The sequence below is a fragment of the Equus asinus genome, chromosome 1 (genome assembly GCF_041296235.1).
Source record: "Equus asinus isolate D_3611 breed Donkey chromosome 1, EquAss-T2T_v2, whole genome shotgun sequence".
NCBI classification, from domain to species: domain Eukaryota; kingdom Metazoa; phylum Chordata; class Mammalia; order Perissodactyla; family Equidae; genus Equus; species Equus asinus.
In genome coordinates, this window is record NC_091790.1 from 30,961,808 (window position 1) to 30,979,870 (window position 18,063).

General features: G+C 44.9%; 1 protein-coding gene across 5 annotated transcripts in view; it reads right to left on the reverse strand.

Annotated features, from left to right (window-relative positions):
- The window catches only part of SYTL3 (synaptotagmin like 3), an 85,184-nt gene that overhangs the window by 4,621 nt on the left and 62,500 nt on the right, over window positions 1-18,063 (reverse strand). For all 5 annotated transcript variants that reach the window (XM_044761529.2, XM_070483449.1, XM_044761531.2 and 2 more), the window contains 3 exons: window positions 10,925-11,103; window positions 3,609-3,711; window positions 661-831 (listed from right to left, as the gene is read on the reverse strand). In XM_044761529.2, the coding sequence (XP_044617464.1) occupies window positions 661-831; window positions 3,609-3,711; window positions 10,925-11,103 (453 nt within the window). The remainder of the gene's footprint in view (window positions 1-660; window positions 832-3,608; window positions 3,712-10,924; window positions 11,104-18,063) is intronic.

Genomic DNA, 18,063 nt, shown 5'->3' on the forward strand with positions numbered 1-18,063 from the left:
ATGATGGAGCCCACTTTTTCTCATCCCAAGAGAAGTTAACCTTTCTCCCCAGCTCCTCCTCTTACCTGCAAGGCTTGTGAGCAGACCCTAAATCAACCAGCTCCTCCTCTCCCGGCCTAGCCGACCCCCGCCCTGAGGTAGGCCGCCGGGTCAGAGCAGGGACAGGAAATCCCAATGGTCAGGGCAGCCTCTGCCTGCCCAGAGCATTTGGCCCAATCACTGTCAGCTATCACTGTTTGGGGAGTGCCTGGAGTGGGAAATTAGAAAGAATGCATTGTAGCCGCATGACTGAGGCGTGGTCCCAGCTGCCCGGCAGCCTGACCCCTACAGGTCATGGACTTTGGCTGGCAGCAGCTGTCACCCGGCTGAGGCCGAGGGACCCTGAAGCAAGTGGATCCACGCTGGAATTTGGGCTACACTGAGAGCTGGACTATTCGATTACAAACCTGAGCAGGTAAAAACCCCTCAGCCTGACCCCACCAGGAGGGCCCGATGTGGAGCCTTGTCTCCCCAGGAAGTTCCTATTTAAGATCACAGCCAGACAAGTGCGTGATCCGTGTTGGGTCCAAGGCTTCCCAGGTAGGTTTTCTCTTCTTGGATGCCTCTGAAAGTCCCCACGGTGCGGTGGTGGGGACTACTCAGTCCCAAACCAGACGTTACCTTGGCCCGGAGTGGATACCAGCGGAACGACTGCGTGGCGCTGTCTTCAAAGTCCCACGTGGCCAGAGGAATGATCACCTCTCCAAGAAACACCCTCTGGGCGAGCATCCCCAGGTGCCACACCGAGACCTGCAGCCGCCGGGTCACCAGCTGGGCGGACTCCACCTGGTACTGCAGAGGCAGAACAGAGACAGTCAGCTGGGCTCCCAGGGCCACAGCTCGGGGGCCACAGGGGCCTCCCTACCACAAGGCGCAGCCAGGGTCCTGGTGTGCCGAGCTTGGGCCAGGCTGCTTGGAGCGAGGGGCCTCTCCCTTCTTAAGCACGAACTTCCCCCACTCTGCAAGGGCCCAGCGCTTGGCCTGGGGAAAAGCCTGGGCAGCCACCGAGCCCCCCTCCCACGGTCAGGTTCTCTCCCCAAGACAAGGATGAAAGTCCTTGTCCAGCGCAAGGTGCTCTGGAAATCCAGCCGAGACCTGTGCTACTGAACATCTGAATTTGCATGTGGCTGTCACTGCCCCCGCCAGGGTTGTCCAAAAATACAGAAAACAAGAATTCTATTTTTAAAACTTGCAAAGCGTGAGCTTTTAGGGCCGGCATTCACCCTGAGGGACAAGGCATGTGGAGGACGTGCCGGCCCGAGCTGGGGCTTGGGGGTCCTACAGAGGCATTCCTTTCATGTCCCTACTCAGAGATCTCAGCAGCCTCAGGAGGATGAGAGAGCCTCCCCTCCCGTCCCCCAGCCCACGGTGGGCTCCTGCCCCCAGGGAGACTGCAGGGCAGAGCCCCCTGTGAGCCTGACCCAGCGCCCTTCTCGCAGGTAAGGGGACACAGCCAGGCTTTCCAAGAGAGCTGGCCGACCCACCTCAGCCTCTCAGAGCCTCCTTCTGACCCTATCATTGGCTTTTCTCAATAATGAGCAAAAGCACAAGTTATTGAACTCTTAGCTCCTATCGGCCCCGTAGAGTGGTCTTCAAGTGGGGTACCAGCACACCCGGCTTGCGCACCAAGGGGTGCTCCGCTTGGAAAGCTTGGAGGCTCAGTATCTAGATCCTCACCTTTCACAGGCCCTTCTCTCAGATGGCAGAAGACAGTTTCCACAGCCCGAACCCCGCTGTGGTGCCTGCCCCAGGTTGCACAGCCCTGCCCTTGCGCTAAACAAAGGGGTAATGGGAAATACTGGTTTCTGCCAATCTCTTGATGATGGCTCAGCCTCTCCATCTTCCCATCTTTTCTGTCTTAGACACATTTCTATGAAGGATAAGGCTCAGCCTGTGTGGGGATATTCTGAATTTAACAATAGGTTAGGGACATGGATTCTTTTCAATCTATCTGGACAGTTTTCCAGGATAACCAAAATATTCACAATATGTTGGATAAAAACCCATGGATTAAGATTTCAAGTGATTTCTTTGAGATTCTAAGTGCATTTTAAAGAAGGTAGTTAAAACTTTAAAAATCAAACTGTATAATTAAATATTTATCTAAACTATAGTCAATCCTCATCTTTGTCTTATTTCATAAAATGTGAAATATTGGTTCACCTCTGTTTAGCACAGAATACCTCAACTAAACTTAGGATGAGTAATTTTAGATATCCACTTAAAATGTGTGAGGGGTACACAGCTTTCCAGAATTCTTTGAGCAGGTACGTGAGCAGAACCATCTGAAGTCTAGGCTGTAGTGACCGGATACTGGCCTGGTCTCAGACCAGCAGCACCTCAGGCCCCGCCCACACCTGCTGAATCACAATCTGCTTTTTAAAAAATATCCCTGGGTCCGGCCCAGTGATGCAGCAGTTAAGTTCGCACGTTCCACTTCTCAGCGGCCCAGGGTTCGCTGGTTCAGATCCTGGGTGCGGACATGGCACCGCTTGGCAAAAGCCATGCTGTGGTAGGTGTCCCACGTATAAAGTAGAGGAAGATGGGCATGGATGTTAGCTCAGGGCTAGTCTTCCTCAGCAAAAAGAGGAGGATTGGCAGCAGTTAGCTCACGGCTAATCTTCCTCAAAAAAAAAAAAAATCCCTTGGGGATTCCTATGAACATAAATTTTGTGAAGAACTGCTAGTCTGTGGTAGATTAGAGCGATACTTCTATACTCCGTTTCCCCATTGGTAAATGAAGATTCTAATATTTGGGTCAGGAGTATATGAACTCTTGGCCACAGCAGGGGCACAGAAAACAATGGCTTTTATTATTTCATGAATGGGACTCTTGTGACAGCTGCCCGGATGGCCTCTGGCTGGGAGTTCAGGAAGGTCCCTCTCGTCAAGGAAGGCAAAGCCCTCTCCTTTTGCAGTCTTGACACATGGGATCCTTGGGCTGCCCAGCCTTGACTGGATGCATCTCCACCATCTGCACTGTTCCTCCTAGCTATCTGCACACACCAGACATCATCTCCGACTCTCCCCTCTCAACCTGAGCGTGAGGCACTCCCTCCCTGTCTCTAATCATATTTCCTAGCACCAAAGAAAGTGAAAACCCAAGCAATTCCTCTATAAAATTGTTTTTCATAAAATGACTGTGTTTTTCATAAAGTAGGAAGAAACCTGGATTTGCCAGCTGTTATGATAAAGGAGCACCCTGGTGAAGATAGTAACTCAGTAGGTTAATGTGCTTGGGATCCCTCTCCGATCGCCATAAAAAGTCAACAGGACAAACCCATTTTAGAAATTGAGAGGCAGCCAGGTTCTTTTTCACCATTTCCTTGGAAATGATTAATGAAGAGCTATTCTCCCGTCCAGCCAACAGGGCACTTTTCCTGGACAAAGGCTGAGATTTATTTTCTACGAACTTGCCACTGATTGACAGAGCCCGCAGAAATGTATAGGTGTCTGCACTTATATTTAACTGACTCAAGAGTTTGGAAGAAACATCCGCTGGACTCTGGTCCCTTGTGCTCAGCCTGGGATGGGGGGACTCAGCACATGAATATTTGTCCAGCAAGTACCTTCACGGTCTCCTGAAAGGTCGGGTCCACCGTGTTCCTTTGGACTCCAGTCTTGCGTTTTCCCTGTGAGGATCTGTCAGGCAGCAGATAGGTCTTAACGTACCTGGTGGCCAAACACAGAGGGCGAGGAGAAAGCTCAGCGGGGGGCGGGCAGAGGTTCAGGAGGGGAATTGCGCATCAGCATTTTCTTTATCCTGCTCCCCGCTGAATATGGGGTTGATGGAAAGGGCTTAGTGGCCACCACCGCGAGGGAACAATGACAGTGCTGGCAACACAGCTTCTGGGCTACACAGTCTTTAGCTGTAATCCTCTGGAACGTTCCTGGGGGCATGAAGCTCCCCTGCTGTCCCCATGCCTTACTCCTGGAATCCACATCACTCATCACCTGCCATTTGGGGACGACCGTGGAACCAGAGGGTCTCGGGGCTCCGTGGGTGGCAGGTGCTCTAAGCTGCCTGGATATAGAGGCCATGTGCCAGCTTGTCCTCCCTCCACCTATCACTTCCCCTCAACCTGCAAAAAAAAAAAAAGTGGAAATGGAAAGGGCACGCCTCACACTTTGCTTTTCCCTTGTGGGGCCTCAAAGCCTGGCCTCCTGACGCTGAGGACCAGCTTCCGTCACCGAGGACCAGCAGGAAATACCTCCGCTGAGTCTGGAGGCCGCAGCTGGCAGAGGAAGCACGACAGAGACCATCTCTCCACTTGTACTCCGCCCACCCCCTGAAATCCTCTTCTAGGCCCATCCCTCCACTCAGGTCTCGAGACTGACTGCCCTTCTGGCTCCCCTGGCAGCTTTATTCATGGCAATGACCCTGCTTGCCCAGACCCGATGACCACAGGCTGGAAACAGGCTCAACTTTCCCAAAGCAAAATAGAACAGCAGCCCTCTCTTGATCGGGGTCCCACATGGAGCCCCAGTCTCAGGCCTCTTCTTCCCTTTTAGTCAAACTTCTTGGAAAAGGTACTCGAGGCTCACTGTCACCAATTCCTCACCGTTCATTTACTCTTAAATTGTTGATCGTCATAAGATCTCACACATATAAACAGGATACATAAAATATACCTATATAGCTTACAGCTATATAATAATAAAATACACGCCCATGTATCTAGCTGGTTTATTGGGTAAAGTCCCTGTTTCCTTACTTATTTTCTGTCTGGTTGCTCTACCCATGATTGAGAGTGGGGTACTGACATCTCCACCTGCTACTGTACAATTATCTATTTCTCCCTTCCATTAGGTCAGTTTTTGCTTTATCTGTCTTGATGGCCTGTTATTAGGTGCATAGACATTTATCACTGTTATATCGTCTTGCTGTATTGAACCTTGTATTAATACATCATGTCCTGCCTTATCTTTTATAGCTTTTTTTGATTTAAAGTCTATTTTGTCTGATATTAGGATAGCCATCCCTGCTCTCTTTTGGTTCCCATTTGCATGGAATATCTTCAATTTGTGTCTTTGGGTCTAAAGCAAGTCTCTTGTAGTTGGCACGTAGTTGGGACCTACGTTTTTATCCATTCTGCCAATTCCTTTCTTTTGGTTGGAGATTCTAAACCATTTACATTTAAAATAATTACTGATAAGGAGGGACTTGACTTGCTATTTGTTTCTATGCCTTAGAAGAGCTTTTGTGTCTCTCATTTCCTGCAATGATGGATTCTTTCCTGGTTAGTTGATTTTTTTGTGATGAAATGTTAAATTCCTTTCTCATTTCCTTTTGTGTATATTCTATAGCTGTTTTCTCTGTGGTTACCAAGGGGATTACATTTAATATCCTAAAGTCATAACACTCCACTTTGCATTTATACCATCTTAACTTCAATAACATACAAACAGCTCCGTCTTCACCTCTTTACATTGTTGATGTCACAAAATTACATCTTTATACATTGGGTGACCAAAAACACAAACAATAATTTTTAAGATGCATTAATCTCTTAAATTATGTCAAAGACAAAGTGTAGAGTTACAAACCAAAGTCACAATAGCAAGAAGAAACTAGTAATTTTTTTAATGCATTAGTCTCTTAAGTCATTGATGAAGATAATAAGAATAATAAGAAGTTTTCACACATTGAGGCATATGGGGAAGCCATTCTGGTTTAAATCTGATTCGGCCTAAAACTTGTTTTTCCCAGAGCAGTCGGATTTATGGCCCACTGAACACGCATTGTATGTCTGCTTCAAACATTTTCCCAAAGCAAAGAATGCCCTCTTTAAAGATAGGGATGGATGTCTCCCTTTCCTTGATGCCAATACCAATACTGCTTTGAAGACAAGCTTTCCTTGCCAGAGAACCAAGGTCAAGTTGACCTGCTGTGGATGTGCGCCAGAACATCTCCTTGTGACTTTGGGAAAAAAACTCTATTCCTGTCATGCCTGATGTATGTTCTTTGTTCTGAAACGGTATCTAACCATGCTGTAAACCACACTTCACCAGAGTACTTTCTTCCCTGGGGAAGAGAATACTTCCAGGCTGGTCCCCAACATTAGCTCCTTAAATATTTTTCTGATCTGCAGGTAGGTTATTGATTATTTGCACTGACATCACGTAGAAAACAAAAAGTGGATTACATATCATTGTTACAATAATACTAGCTTTTATAATTGCCTGTGTACTTACCTTTACTGAGAGCTTTATTTCTTCACACATCTTTGAGCTACTGTCTGGTAACCTTTCACTTCACCCTGCAGGAGGTCCCTTAAGCATTTCTTGCAGGACTAAGTCAAGTCTACCACTAGTCTAAGGTCTGGTTGTAACCAACTCCCTCAGCTTTTGTTTATTTGAGAATGTCTTAATTTCTCTCTTGCCTTCGAAGAACAGTTTTGCTGGATGTAGAATTCTTAGTTGACAGGTTTTTTCTTTTAGTACTGTGAATATACGGACCCACTGCCTTCTGCAGTTTCTGATGAGACATCTGCTGATCATCTTATTGAGGATCCCTTGTATGTGACGATTCTCTTCTCTGTTGCTGCTTTCAAGATTCTCTCTTTGTCTTTGTCTTTCAAAAGCTTGTTTATAATGTGTCTCAATGCGGGTCTTCTTGAGTTTATCTTACGTGGAGTTCAGTGGGCTTCTTTGACATTTATATTCATGTCTTTCATCAAATTTGGAAAGTTATCAGCTTTTATTTCTTCAAATATTCTCTCTGCCCCTTGCTCTCTCTCTTCTCCGTCTGAGACTTCCACGATGCGTATGTTGGTCCGCTTGATGGTGTCCCACAGGTCTCTGAGGTTCTGTTCACTCTTCTTCAATCTTTTTTCTTTCTGTTTCTCACACTCAGTGACTTCCATTGTTGTATCTTCAAGTTCGCTGATTCTTTATTCCACCTGCTCATATCTGCTTTTGAATCCCTCTAGTGAATTTTTCATTTCACTTATTGCAGTTTTCAGCTCCAGAATTTCTTTTTGGTTTTTCTTTAGGTTTTTGATCTCTTTATTGATATTTCCATTTTTTTCGTACATCGTTTTCTTGACTTTCTCCACATCTTCCTCTAGTTCTTTGAGCGTCTTTAAGACTGTTGTTTTAAAGTCCTTGTCTAGTAAACCTGCGACCAGATCTTTCTCAGGGACAATTTCTGTTGATTTATTTTTCCCTTCGAATGGGCCAGACTTCCCTGTTTCCTTACATGCCTTATGATTTTTTTTGTTGAACACTGGACACTTGTCTCTAATAATGTGTTGACTCTGGAAAACAGATTCTCTCCCTTCCCCAGGGTTTGCTGCTTTTGGTTATTGTTTTTTATTCTTATTTTTAAATTTATTATTGCAGACAGTCCCTGTGCCAAGGATCAGCATGAGGTGTAAACTTAAGGTCTTTCCAGATCCTTTCTGACCCTGTACCTGGGCATGCATGGTCACTTTCTAATTTTCCTTGTATACGCAGTTACTTTTTAATGTCCTAGTCTTTGGTATCTGGCTCCCAAGAAGGGAAAAAGAAAAATGAAGAGAGAAGACAAATAAGGGCACTGGCCCTTTACATCTTTTGAAAATCACTTCAGGCAGTGGGGAAGAGGGCTGCAATAATAGGGAGAGATGCAACAACAGTGGCTGCCTCCTTGTCTGCACCTCTGTGATAAGAAGCAGCAATCAGAGAAGAGACCCCTCGTATTTGAAGGACAGGATCCTTTTTCCCACCCCGGCTCCTGCAAGCCATGTGCAAGCTGCTTCAGGAACGCGTGCCAAAGAGTTGGGGTGGGGGACGGGCACTGCAACTGTGCTAGGAGCTGAAATTGACTGATAGTAACCCCAGTATACCATGCAAGCCTTCCCCTGGAAGTTGCAAGCCTTCGAAAGACTCCAGAGGTGCCAGCCCCATGGCTTAGTGGTTAAGTTTGGCGCGCTCTGCTTCGGCAGTGTGGGTTTGGCTCCTGGGTGCAGACCTACACTACTCATCAGCAGCCATGTTGTGGTGGTGACCCACACACGAAATAGAGATAGACTGGCATGGATGTTAGCTCAGGGCTAATCTTCCTCAGCAAAAAAAAAAAAAAAAAAAAAAATGCCAGAGTTCCAAAATAGTTACAGCAGATAGAGTTTGCCAATGCAATTGTTGTCTACATGGGGAGATGGATTCCTGATGCTTCCAACTCGGCCATCTTCCAGAATCCTCTCTGGACTATATTTTTCCTTTGGAAAGTGTTGAGTTTTGTTCTAGCAAGCATTTCACTTCCTGGCGACTCAGTTTGATCCTATCAAGGCTTGATTTTGCCTAGTTAGGATGGGTTGCAGTAACCTTTACCTGGGGACTACAGAAGCCTTATTACTAAGGTATGTTTTTTCCAGAGTCCACTGAATGCCCCGGGTATCCAGCAAAGTCTCCACTCTGGATGGTCAGAATGTCAATCTTTCCCAACGGGGTGTAACTCCCAGATTTTTTGTTCAACTCACACTCCCCAGTGGCTGTCCCCTGACAGACCTCAGGAAATCTTGTCCTGCATGTGAGCAGGTTAGTATTTGGCCAAAGCCTTAAGGGGATCTCTATATGGATCTTTAGGCCTACCTTCTCTGTGCACTTCCCACCTCTCCTGCTGAAGAGTAATATTTGTCGAAGGTTTACAATGTTCTAGACACTGTTCTGACAGCTCCACGTGGGCTAATGCAGGGAAACACCACAACAATCCTTTGAAGTAGCTGCCATTATCACCCCGTGTTACAGTGAGGAAACTAAGACACGAGAAGTTGAGTAACTTGCCCAAGGTCAAACCATGTTAATGGTGGAGCCAGGGGTCCCATGTCCATACTCTTGACCACATCACTATATTCCTATTGAGAATGACAGCAGAGGTAACATGCTTGGAAGGTCAAGGCTTGAATAAACGTTTCTGATGGGATTGGAGATGGGTCTGAAGAATGGACAGGATTGGGATTTCTATCGTGGGAGTAGAGTAGGGAAAGTGGTTCAACACAAACACGAGAAAAGCCTCACAGAGTCATGTGCCACATGACGACATTCTGGTCAATGATGGACCCCATATATGACGGGGGTCCCATAAGATTAGTGCCATCGAGCCTAGGCGTGTAGTAGGCTATACCATCTAGGTTTGTGTAAGTGCACTCTGTGATGTTCGCACAAGGACAAAATTGCCTAACAACGCATTTCTCAGAAAGTATCCCCATCATTAAGCGACACATGACTGTATTTGGAAAAAGTCAGGGGATAGTTTTGAACAATAGCTATTCCAATTTCCAGTTTCCCTGGAGCGTATGGCACAGGTAGGGCAATCGAAGTTAAGACTGGAAAGACAGGAGGGACCCTGCTACGGAGAACCATAAGAGCCACAGCAACGCCGGAACTTGTCTGGTGCTGAGGAGCTACTGAAGGTTTCAGAGCAGAGGAGGGCCTGACTGGACCAACGATTCATTCTTTTTCCTCAGCTGGTAATTAAAACAGTGTGCTAAAAGTTTTCTCAGCAGGGAGAGGCAAAAATGTGGTCCTTACCTTAAACCAGGCACAAAAAAATCAATTCCAGTTCTAACGTGAAAGGACCTAAGTGTGAAAAAACTCTAATAGAAGAAAATAGAGGAGAATGTATCTATAACCTTCAGGTGGAATTCTTCTACAGGCTCAAAAAGCGGACATTTTAAAGCAGAAGGTTAATGAATTTGACATTATCAACTTCTGTACAAGAAAAGTCATCATAAACAACGCTAGAAAGCAAGCAACAGCCAGGAGAAGATCTATAGAATACATATAACTAATGATGAATTGTATTAAAAACGGATTTAAAAACCAAACTCCTGTAAATAAGTAAGACAATGACAAAAATTCAGTACAAAAATGGGCAAACGCTATGAATAGGAAGTTCACAGAAGGGGAACCTAAGTGGCTGACACCCTATAAAAAGTTGGTCATCTTGGGGCTGGCCCGGTGACATAGTGCTTAAGTTCTCACACTCTGCTTTGGCAGCCCAGGGTTCACCGATTCAGATCCTGGGCAGACCTGGCACTGCTCATCAAGCCGTGCGGAGGCTCCGCCCCACATAGAAGAACTAGAAGGATGTACAACTAGGATATACAACTACGTACTAGGGCTTTGGGGAGAGAAAATAAAAAAGAGGAAGATTGGCAACAGATGTTAGCTCAGGGCCAATCTTCCTTACCAAAAAAAAAAAAAAAGTAAAAAAATTATTTTTAAAAAAATGTTGCTCAGGAGCCAGCCCAAGTGCAACAGTTAAGTTCGCACGTTCCACATCAGCTGCCCGGGGTTTGCTGGTTCGGATCCCAGGTGCGGACATGGCACTGCTTGGCAAGCCATGCTGTGGTAGGCGTCCCACGTACACAGTAGAGGAAGATGGGCATGGATGTTAGCTCAGGGCTAATCTTCCTCAAAAAAAATAAATAAATAAAGTTGTTCATCTTTTTAGTAATCAGGGAAAGGCATGTTAAAATAATGAGGAGATACCACTTCATATCTATCAACTGAAAAAAAAAATTTTAATCTCCCTAGATTGTGTGACACAGGATTTTAATTTTATTTTTCCTATATGGAAAGTCAAATTTTCCAATACCACTGATTGAAGTTGATATTTCCACACTGATTACTAATAGCCTCTTGATCATGTAAGTTCCCGTGCATGCTAAGGTCTGTGTCTGGACTTCGATTCTGTTCTGTTGACCTACTTGTCTATTCTTGTATCAATTACACATTGTTTGAATCACTACAGCTTTAGAATAATTCTTGATATAAGTCCCTTTAGTTTTGTTCTTTTTTTACAATTGTCTTGGTTATTCTTGGACTTTCACTTTTCCATATAAACTTTAAAATCAATGCGTCTATCATCTTATGTCAAAACTTAGAGAAAGAAACTTACGGATTGCACTTTTTCTTCTTCTCCTCTCCATAGGCAAGGTTCTTACAGGCCTTGATGCATATTTCTAAAGAGTGGGTCTTGAAGCAATAACGAATGGCAAATTCTATTTCTCCAGTGACATTGGCTTTATCAAAATTGCCCATCTCTGTACAAGTGCTGTTAATGCTAATTAAACTTCCCTGAAATCAAGAATGACAAATGGAATAAATTACTTCATAGTTAATCCATTTTTTTGCAGTTACGGTTTCAAGACATCAAATAAATCAAAAATTCACACAGAGCATGCATCCTGACTCACATTCAGTTAATAATGCACCAGTTTGTACTTTGCCAAAATAAGTTGCCACATATTCTGCCCTAAGGAGATGGGGAAATCTTCAGAAGGTCCTGTCTTGACCAGATACGGGCTTTGCTTAGTAATAAAGGTTACACAATCTCGTTCTTTAACACAAATCACTTGGAATGAAGTGGACTGTCTCTTGTGCAATTCTGCAAAGATAGCTCTCGGAGGGCAGATGGTATCCATGGCAGGACCAGCCACGTGGAAAGCAGCAGAGTGTGGGGCTATGTGCCTGTGACCGAGAATCAGATAAAGCTGCATTCAAATGCTGGTTCTGCTACTCGTTCACTGCGTCAAAGTCTAAATGGAAGAATGAACACTGGCCTCACGGGGTTACGGCGAGGAGCAAACGGAATAAAGTGGGTAAAATACGCAGCCAAAGACAACGATCAAATGTCTTTAAATTTTTATGGGGACCTAGGATGAAAAACAAAACCGCCATCACAAGTCAGGGCACGTAGATGGGCGCTCTAAGCTTAGGTGATGTTGACGAGTAGCATAGAATGCCTGTGCCAGAAACACAGAACAGACTGCCTTATCACTGTTAAATTTGCTTAAATGTCTGCCCCCATTTGCATGCAACCGATCTCAACGCTGACTCTACAGAAATAAGGAACCCTAAGTGATTTCCACTTCTAATTCCTAACAAGTTCCTCCACGCTGGAAAGCATCCTGAAAAGAAACTAAGAAGAAAGCCTGGGGTTTTCCGTCTCACTGGAGAGAGAGAAAAACAAAACAGCACCAACAACTCATCAGAGGGACTCGGACCTGAATTAACTAATGCCAGGAACACAACCAACGCCACCACACCCAGTCACCGGCTCTGAAAAATGTCATCTGTCAACACCCACACAAGGGTTAGAATGGAAAACCATTTAAAAAATTTTCACACTCAAAAAGGCATGGAGGGGTGAGACAGCATGAATAAGCGAGTTACAAAAGAGCAAAGATAGAAGATAATGCATAGGGAAGCTTGGCAAATGGCGTGAGCCGCTTGAAGGAGGAATGAGGTGGATGTAGGAAGGTGCTAAAAAGTGCTCATAATTAGCGGCCAGCCCGGTGGCGCAGTGGTTAAGTGCGCATGTTCTGCTTCGGTGGCCCAGGGTTCACCAGTTCGGATCCCGGGTGCGGATATGGCACCGCTCATCAAGCCATGCTGTGGCAGGTGTCCCACATATAAAGTGGAGAAAGATTGGCACGGATGTTAGCTCAGGGCCAATCTTCCTCAGCAAAAAGAGGAGGATTGGCAGCAGCTGTTAGCTCAGGGCTAATCTTCCACAAAAAAAGAAAAATTCTCATAATTAAACTGACATTCACTGTGGGACTTCACTTCAGACTAAATCGTATTACACCAACTCCTCTGCCAAGAACAAATAAAAAACTGAATTAAACAGCAAACTGTTTCAAGGCACCATAGAGCTACCGAGACAGCCAGGACCCAAGGGTCCAAGATACTGAAGAGAAGAGAAGCACAGTGAGGTGAGCAGCATTTCCCTTTGGGCATTTGTTCATATATGCACACAGCACAGAGCTGGACGACTGAGAAGTCAAGCCAAACACAACAGCAATGAGGCTCAGCAGCTGAGCAAGGTTTTCAGCAATCTAACAGGGTTGGGAGACAAAAACGAGCATCCAAGGCTAGGAAGGCACGCAGGAGTCGCTAAGCCCAGAGAAAAGAGCAATCGCTGGAATGAGAGTGCCTGCCACGAGATGCTGCTTGTCCACTCGAGGTGTTTGCTGAAGTGGAAGCTGTCACTGAGAGGCTGGGAAGCTTAAAAATGCTTCAGCAGTTTCTTCTTACTAGACAGAAAAAATGGGAGTTCAAGCCCACCACAGAGAAGGGGCTTGGTGAAGCTTCAGCCTCCCAGTGGGGACCCCTCAAAGGCTTTCTTCCTAGGAGTAGGAGTCAACTGGAAATGAACCAGTCCTCGCAAAGACTGAAACGTAGCTTTGAATGAGCTCAGTTCCAGATGGGTGAAGACTGTTTGCCTCCACGCTAGCTGTCTGCTGGGAGCAAAAGAAAATTCTCTCTGAAGGAAGATAACATCCACCTCCCCTGTTTGACTGGGGACTCCGTGGGGGCAGGGACGCTGCACGTGTCTGCCCTCCATTTCATCTCCAGTATCTAGCTCAGTGCCCGGCCTATGGTAAATCCTCCATAAATATTTATGAAGTGAATAAAGAAAGCACTTGAAGTATTCTGATTTTAAAAGTTCTCTATGTAAATGTTACGGCAGGGTGCGCTGCCTCGTGCCTGAAGGAGCAAAAGAATCCAGTGAGAAGATTCAGGGGGTTGTCCTAAACTTGCATAACTTTCGTTAAGTCACTTAATCACAGATTCCAAAGGAAAATTATTTAAAAATAAAACTGCATGTAGGACTACCATAATAAAATTACTGAAAATCAAAAAGAAAAATCTTAAAGGCAGAGGAAAAAAAGATATGTTACCTTCAATGGAGGAAACAATAAAGGCAGGAGAGGATGGAATCCAAAGCATGGCCGGGGCGACTGGCTTCTAGTTGGGTGGGGAAAGGCGGGTAGGTTGGGTGCAGACTCTGGGAGGTTAATTTTGGTATTAGGAGGATTAGAGAATTCCAAGCTGGTTCTACTTTTTTTGTAAAGTAGGAAGGGAGGTTTATTTGTTGAGAATGAAGAGGAAGAGTAGGGGAGAATTTTGAAGAGGTTTGGAAAGACTGGAGAAGGTGTGGTGTGTGGTTGTTGCGGAAAGCAGGACTCTGAGCTCCCCAGAGAAACAAACACATCAGGATCAGGACTGCTGGCACGGCAGGGGCACATCTGGAGTTGGTGACACAATAGGACAGACCTAATCCCCATACACTCATACTGGGCATTAGGTCTGCCCTACTGTGTGCACAGCTGTTCAGGTGCAAGGACAGAGAAGGTTACACCCGGCTCATCCAGCCTGATGCCCAAAATTAGAAACCATCCAGGAAACACTATAGTCACTCTTCCTTCATTTTGTAAGTAAATAATTGGAGGTCAAGATAGGTTGAGACCCACCCAAAAATTGCAGAGCAAACAGAAGTAGGGCTGGAAGTGGACCTGGGCTCCTAATGCCTCAGGCCATCCACTGATGGTGGCATCTCTGAGTAATCCACCTGCTGTGCCTGCTTAGCCAGGGGAAAGGACAGCCTCAGGGAATGAGAGGACAGCAGAGCAGGTCCCCTGGTCAAGCACATTCCTTCTGAGATAACTATGACTCCATCACCATCGCCCTGGGAGGGTTTTCTGGTTCTGTTTTCCCTGTAGCCAGACCAGAATCTTCAAGCAGGTCGAAACTTTGAGCAGCGTGTGGAGTCCACCAAGAGGTCCTGGCCCAGAAGAGCAGCTGAGAACTCAGCCCGACTTTGGTAGAGCCATGGGTGCTGTCTGCGTGTGAAAGAAAAATCAACCCAAGCAAGGGAGACCTACCTACTTAAGGCAGGCAGGGAGCCTTCGGCGACCTTCTCGAAAGGTCACAGCTTATCTACTCTAACTGCAAGCGAGGCCCGATGCCCTTTTATTTTACAAAGGCAGAAAGCAAGGAGCCGACTGAAACCACAGCTATAGTAAAAATAAATAAAGAAATCCTGATCACTGAGAGCTACCCCCAGAGCCTCCTAGCGCAGTGGTCCAGCTGGGGGCGATGGACCCAGCCTAGCAGCTCCGGGCCCCGACACTAAGTGGCCACCAGTGGGATCTTGAGCAATTTTCTTACCCTCCGTAGCCTGGTTTCCTCACCTGTAGAATGGAGATCCATTCGTAGGATTGACATGAGCCTCACCAAGTCAACGCGTCTAAACAGACTGAGAACTACGCCTTACACAGCAAGTTTATTAACCTTTTGAAGATGCCACCCAATGGGGCGAGCAAATCATTTCCTTTGTTTTTCTTTCCTTTCTCCTTTCTTTCCTTTTTTATTGTGAAATTATAATATACTAAAAAGTACATGTAATGGATAAATATGATTAAATAATAATTATAAGATGAACATCCGTGTACCCACCACTCAAGTAAAATAACAAAACTGGGACCTCAGAAGCGCCCAGGGGCCCTCCCTTATCCAGGCCCCTCTATTCCTGTCCCTGAGTAAACGCTGTTTCAAATTCTTCTGTTAGTCATCCTTGTTTTCCTTTATGGTTTTATTAATTAGTATATATCCCCCAAACAATATATTGGTTAGTTTTGCCTGATTTTGGAATTTACAAAATTAGAATCACACTGTGTATATATTCTCCTATAACTTAATTTCTCTTGATATTACGATTTTTTAAATTCCTCTATGCGGTCAGGTGTAGTTTTAGTTCGTTCATTGTCACTCCCAACAGTATTCCATTAGATGAACAGGCCATATATTTACTTCCTTTTTTTCACTGCTTTTGAATCAAAATACATAAATATGAGTAGACATCAGCTAAACACAACACTCTCTAAAAATATCAGTGCAGGGGCTGGCCCGATGACATAGCGGGTAATTTCGTGCACTCTGCTTTGGTGGCCTGGGGCTCACAGGTTTGGATCCCAGGTGTGGACCTATATACCATTCATCAAGCCATGCTGTGGTGGCGTCCCACATACAAAAAATAGAGGAAGATTGGCACAGCTGTTAGCTCAGTGACAATCTTCCTCAAGCAAAAAAAGATTGGCCACAGATGTTAGCTCAGTGCTAACCTACCACACCCCCCAAAAAAATATATATATCACTTCAGCCAGAGGAATTCTGAAATACAGAAGGAAAACCTCAGTGAGTTGTGTGTGATGAACAGGGCAAACATTTTGAGCCAGTCCCTACTTACAAGTGACCCAAACACCATGACAGTGTCCTAAACTTATGTTTAAAGGAAACAACTGGGGAGTTGAATTTTTCCTTTGATGGTTAAAAACCTGCTCTCCCTCAAACTTATGCCACCCTCCTGCCCATCCCTGTTGAAGAAGCTTGAATATGTAATTCACGTGGTCACTTCTGCCAATCACAACGTCTTCACTGGGAGAGAAAATGTAAACTACAAGAAAACATTGATATAAATATATTCCTTCTTAGCTTTTTTTTTTTTTAAGATTTTATTTTTTTCCTTTTTCTCCCCAAAGCCCCCCAGTACATAGTTGTATATTCTTCGTTGTGGGTCCTTCTAGTTGTGGCATGTGGGATGCTGCCTCAGTGTGGTTTGATGAGCAATGCCATGTCCGCGCCCAGGATTCGAACCAACGAAACATTGGCCGCCTGCAGCGGAGCGTGAACTCAACCACTCGGCCACGGGGCCAGCCCATTAGCGTTTTTTTTTTTTTTTTTAAACAGAAGTATAAACAAAATTGAAACTCAGACAAGAACTCTGATATGACTTTTTTCTCCCATGGAAATGCTTGGAAGTTAACCGTGGAGGTCTGCACTCTACCACGTTCTAACTCCCTCTGATGACTGGAGTTTTCCTTTTTTTTTTTTTTTTTAACAAATTGGACTTTTTTCTTCTCACAAAACATTACACGTTTATAAAGAAAATACCGGAAACACACATGAGCCAAAAAAAACATAATCCCACAATGCAGCATCAACATTTTGGTATAATCCTTGCAGTTGTTTTGCAATGTCTATAATATAATCACTTTATTTTTATAAACATGAGCTAATACTGTTTTGTAAACTTATATTTTCATTTATCAATAACATATTTTCTATGTCATTAATATTCTTCAGCCACATTTTTTTGTTATTTGTGTGTGTGTGTGTGTGTGTGTGTGTGTGTTTGTGTGAGGAAGATTGTGGCTGAGCTAACATCTGTGCCAATCTTCCTCTATTTCATGTGGGATGCTGCCACAGCATGGCTGGACGAGCAGTGCTGGGTCCGCACCCAGGATCTGAACCTGTGAACCCCAGGCCACCAAAGCAGAGTGCGCAAACTCACCAATATGCCACTGGGCTGGCCCCAACCACATTTTTTTTTTTTTCTTTTTTGAGGAAGATCAGCCCTGAGCTAACATCTGCTACCAATCCTCCTCTTTTTGCAGAGGAAGGCTGGCCCTGAGCTAACATCCATGCCCACCTTCCTCTACTTTATATGTGGGACACCTGCCACCACATGGCTTGATGAGCAGTGCCATGTCTGCACCCAGGATCCGAACCGGCAGACCCCGGGCCGCCAAAGCAGAACGTGGGAACTTAACTGCTATACCACTGGGCTGGCCCCCACATTATTTTTTAATAGCTGCAAAGTATTCCCCTGAATAAATGTACTATAATTTATTTAACCTTATTTTGGACATTTCAGTCATTTCCAATTTTTAAAAATTAAAACAACAATGATGGTGCCTGGACATCTATGTTACAGACATTTTGAGCAACATTTACGATCATTCTTAAAGACTATTTCCTGTAACTTACATTGGACTAAAGAGAACACGCATTTTAAAGGCTTTTGATCTATATTGCTAATTGCCCTCCAGGTCACCCCAGCAGTTTACGGGAATGCCCGCTGCTCCACACCTTGCCAACACTGAGCTGTATCATTTCAAAAATTTGCTAAAATGGTCCTAAAATAGTGCTTGCTCTAATTTTGCACTGATTTAACTACCGGAGGAGGTTGAGTGTTTCCCCTGTTAATTGCCCATTTATCGTTCTCCTTTGGTAATAAATAGAGATTTCATAAGCTTTTTCTAGCCCCAACTTCCTGTTTCTGGGGGACTGTCAACATCTCTCCGGGGTTGGCAACATCCTTGGGCAAGAAGCATAATCAGTTATTTGTTTTGTGGGAGTTTAGTTTTCTCAAATGAACAGTGCTTCAATCTAAAGGGAACAGGTTAGGAT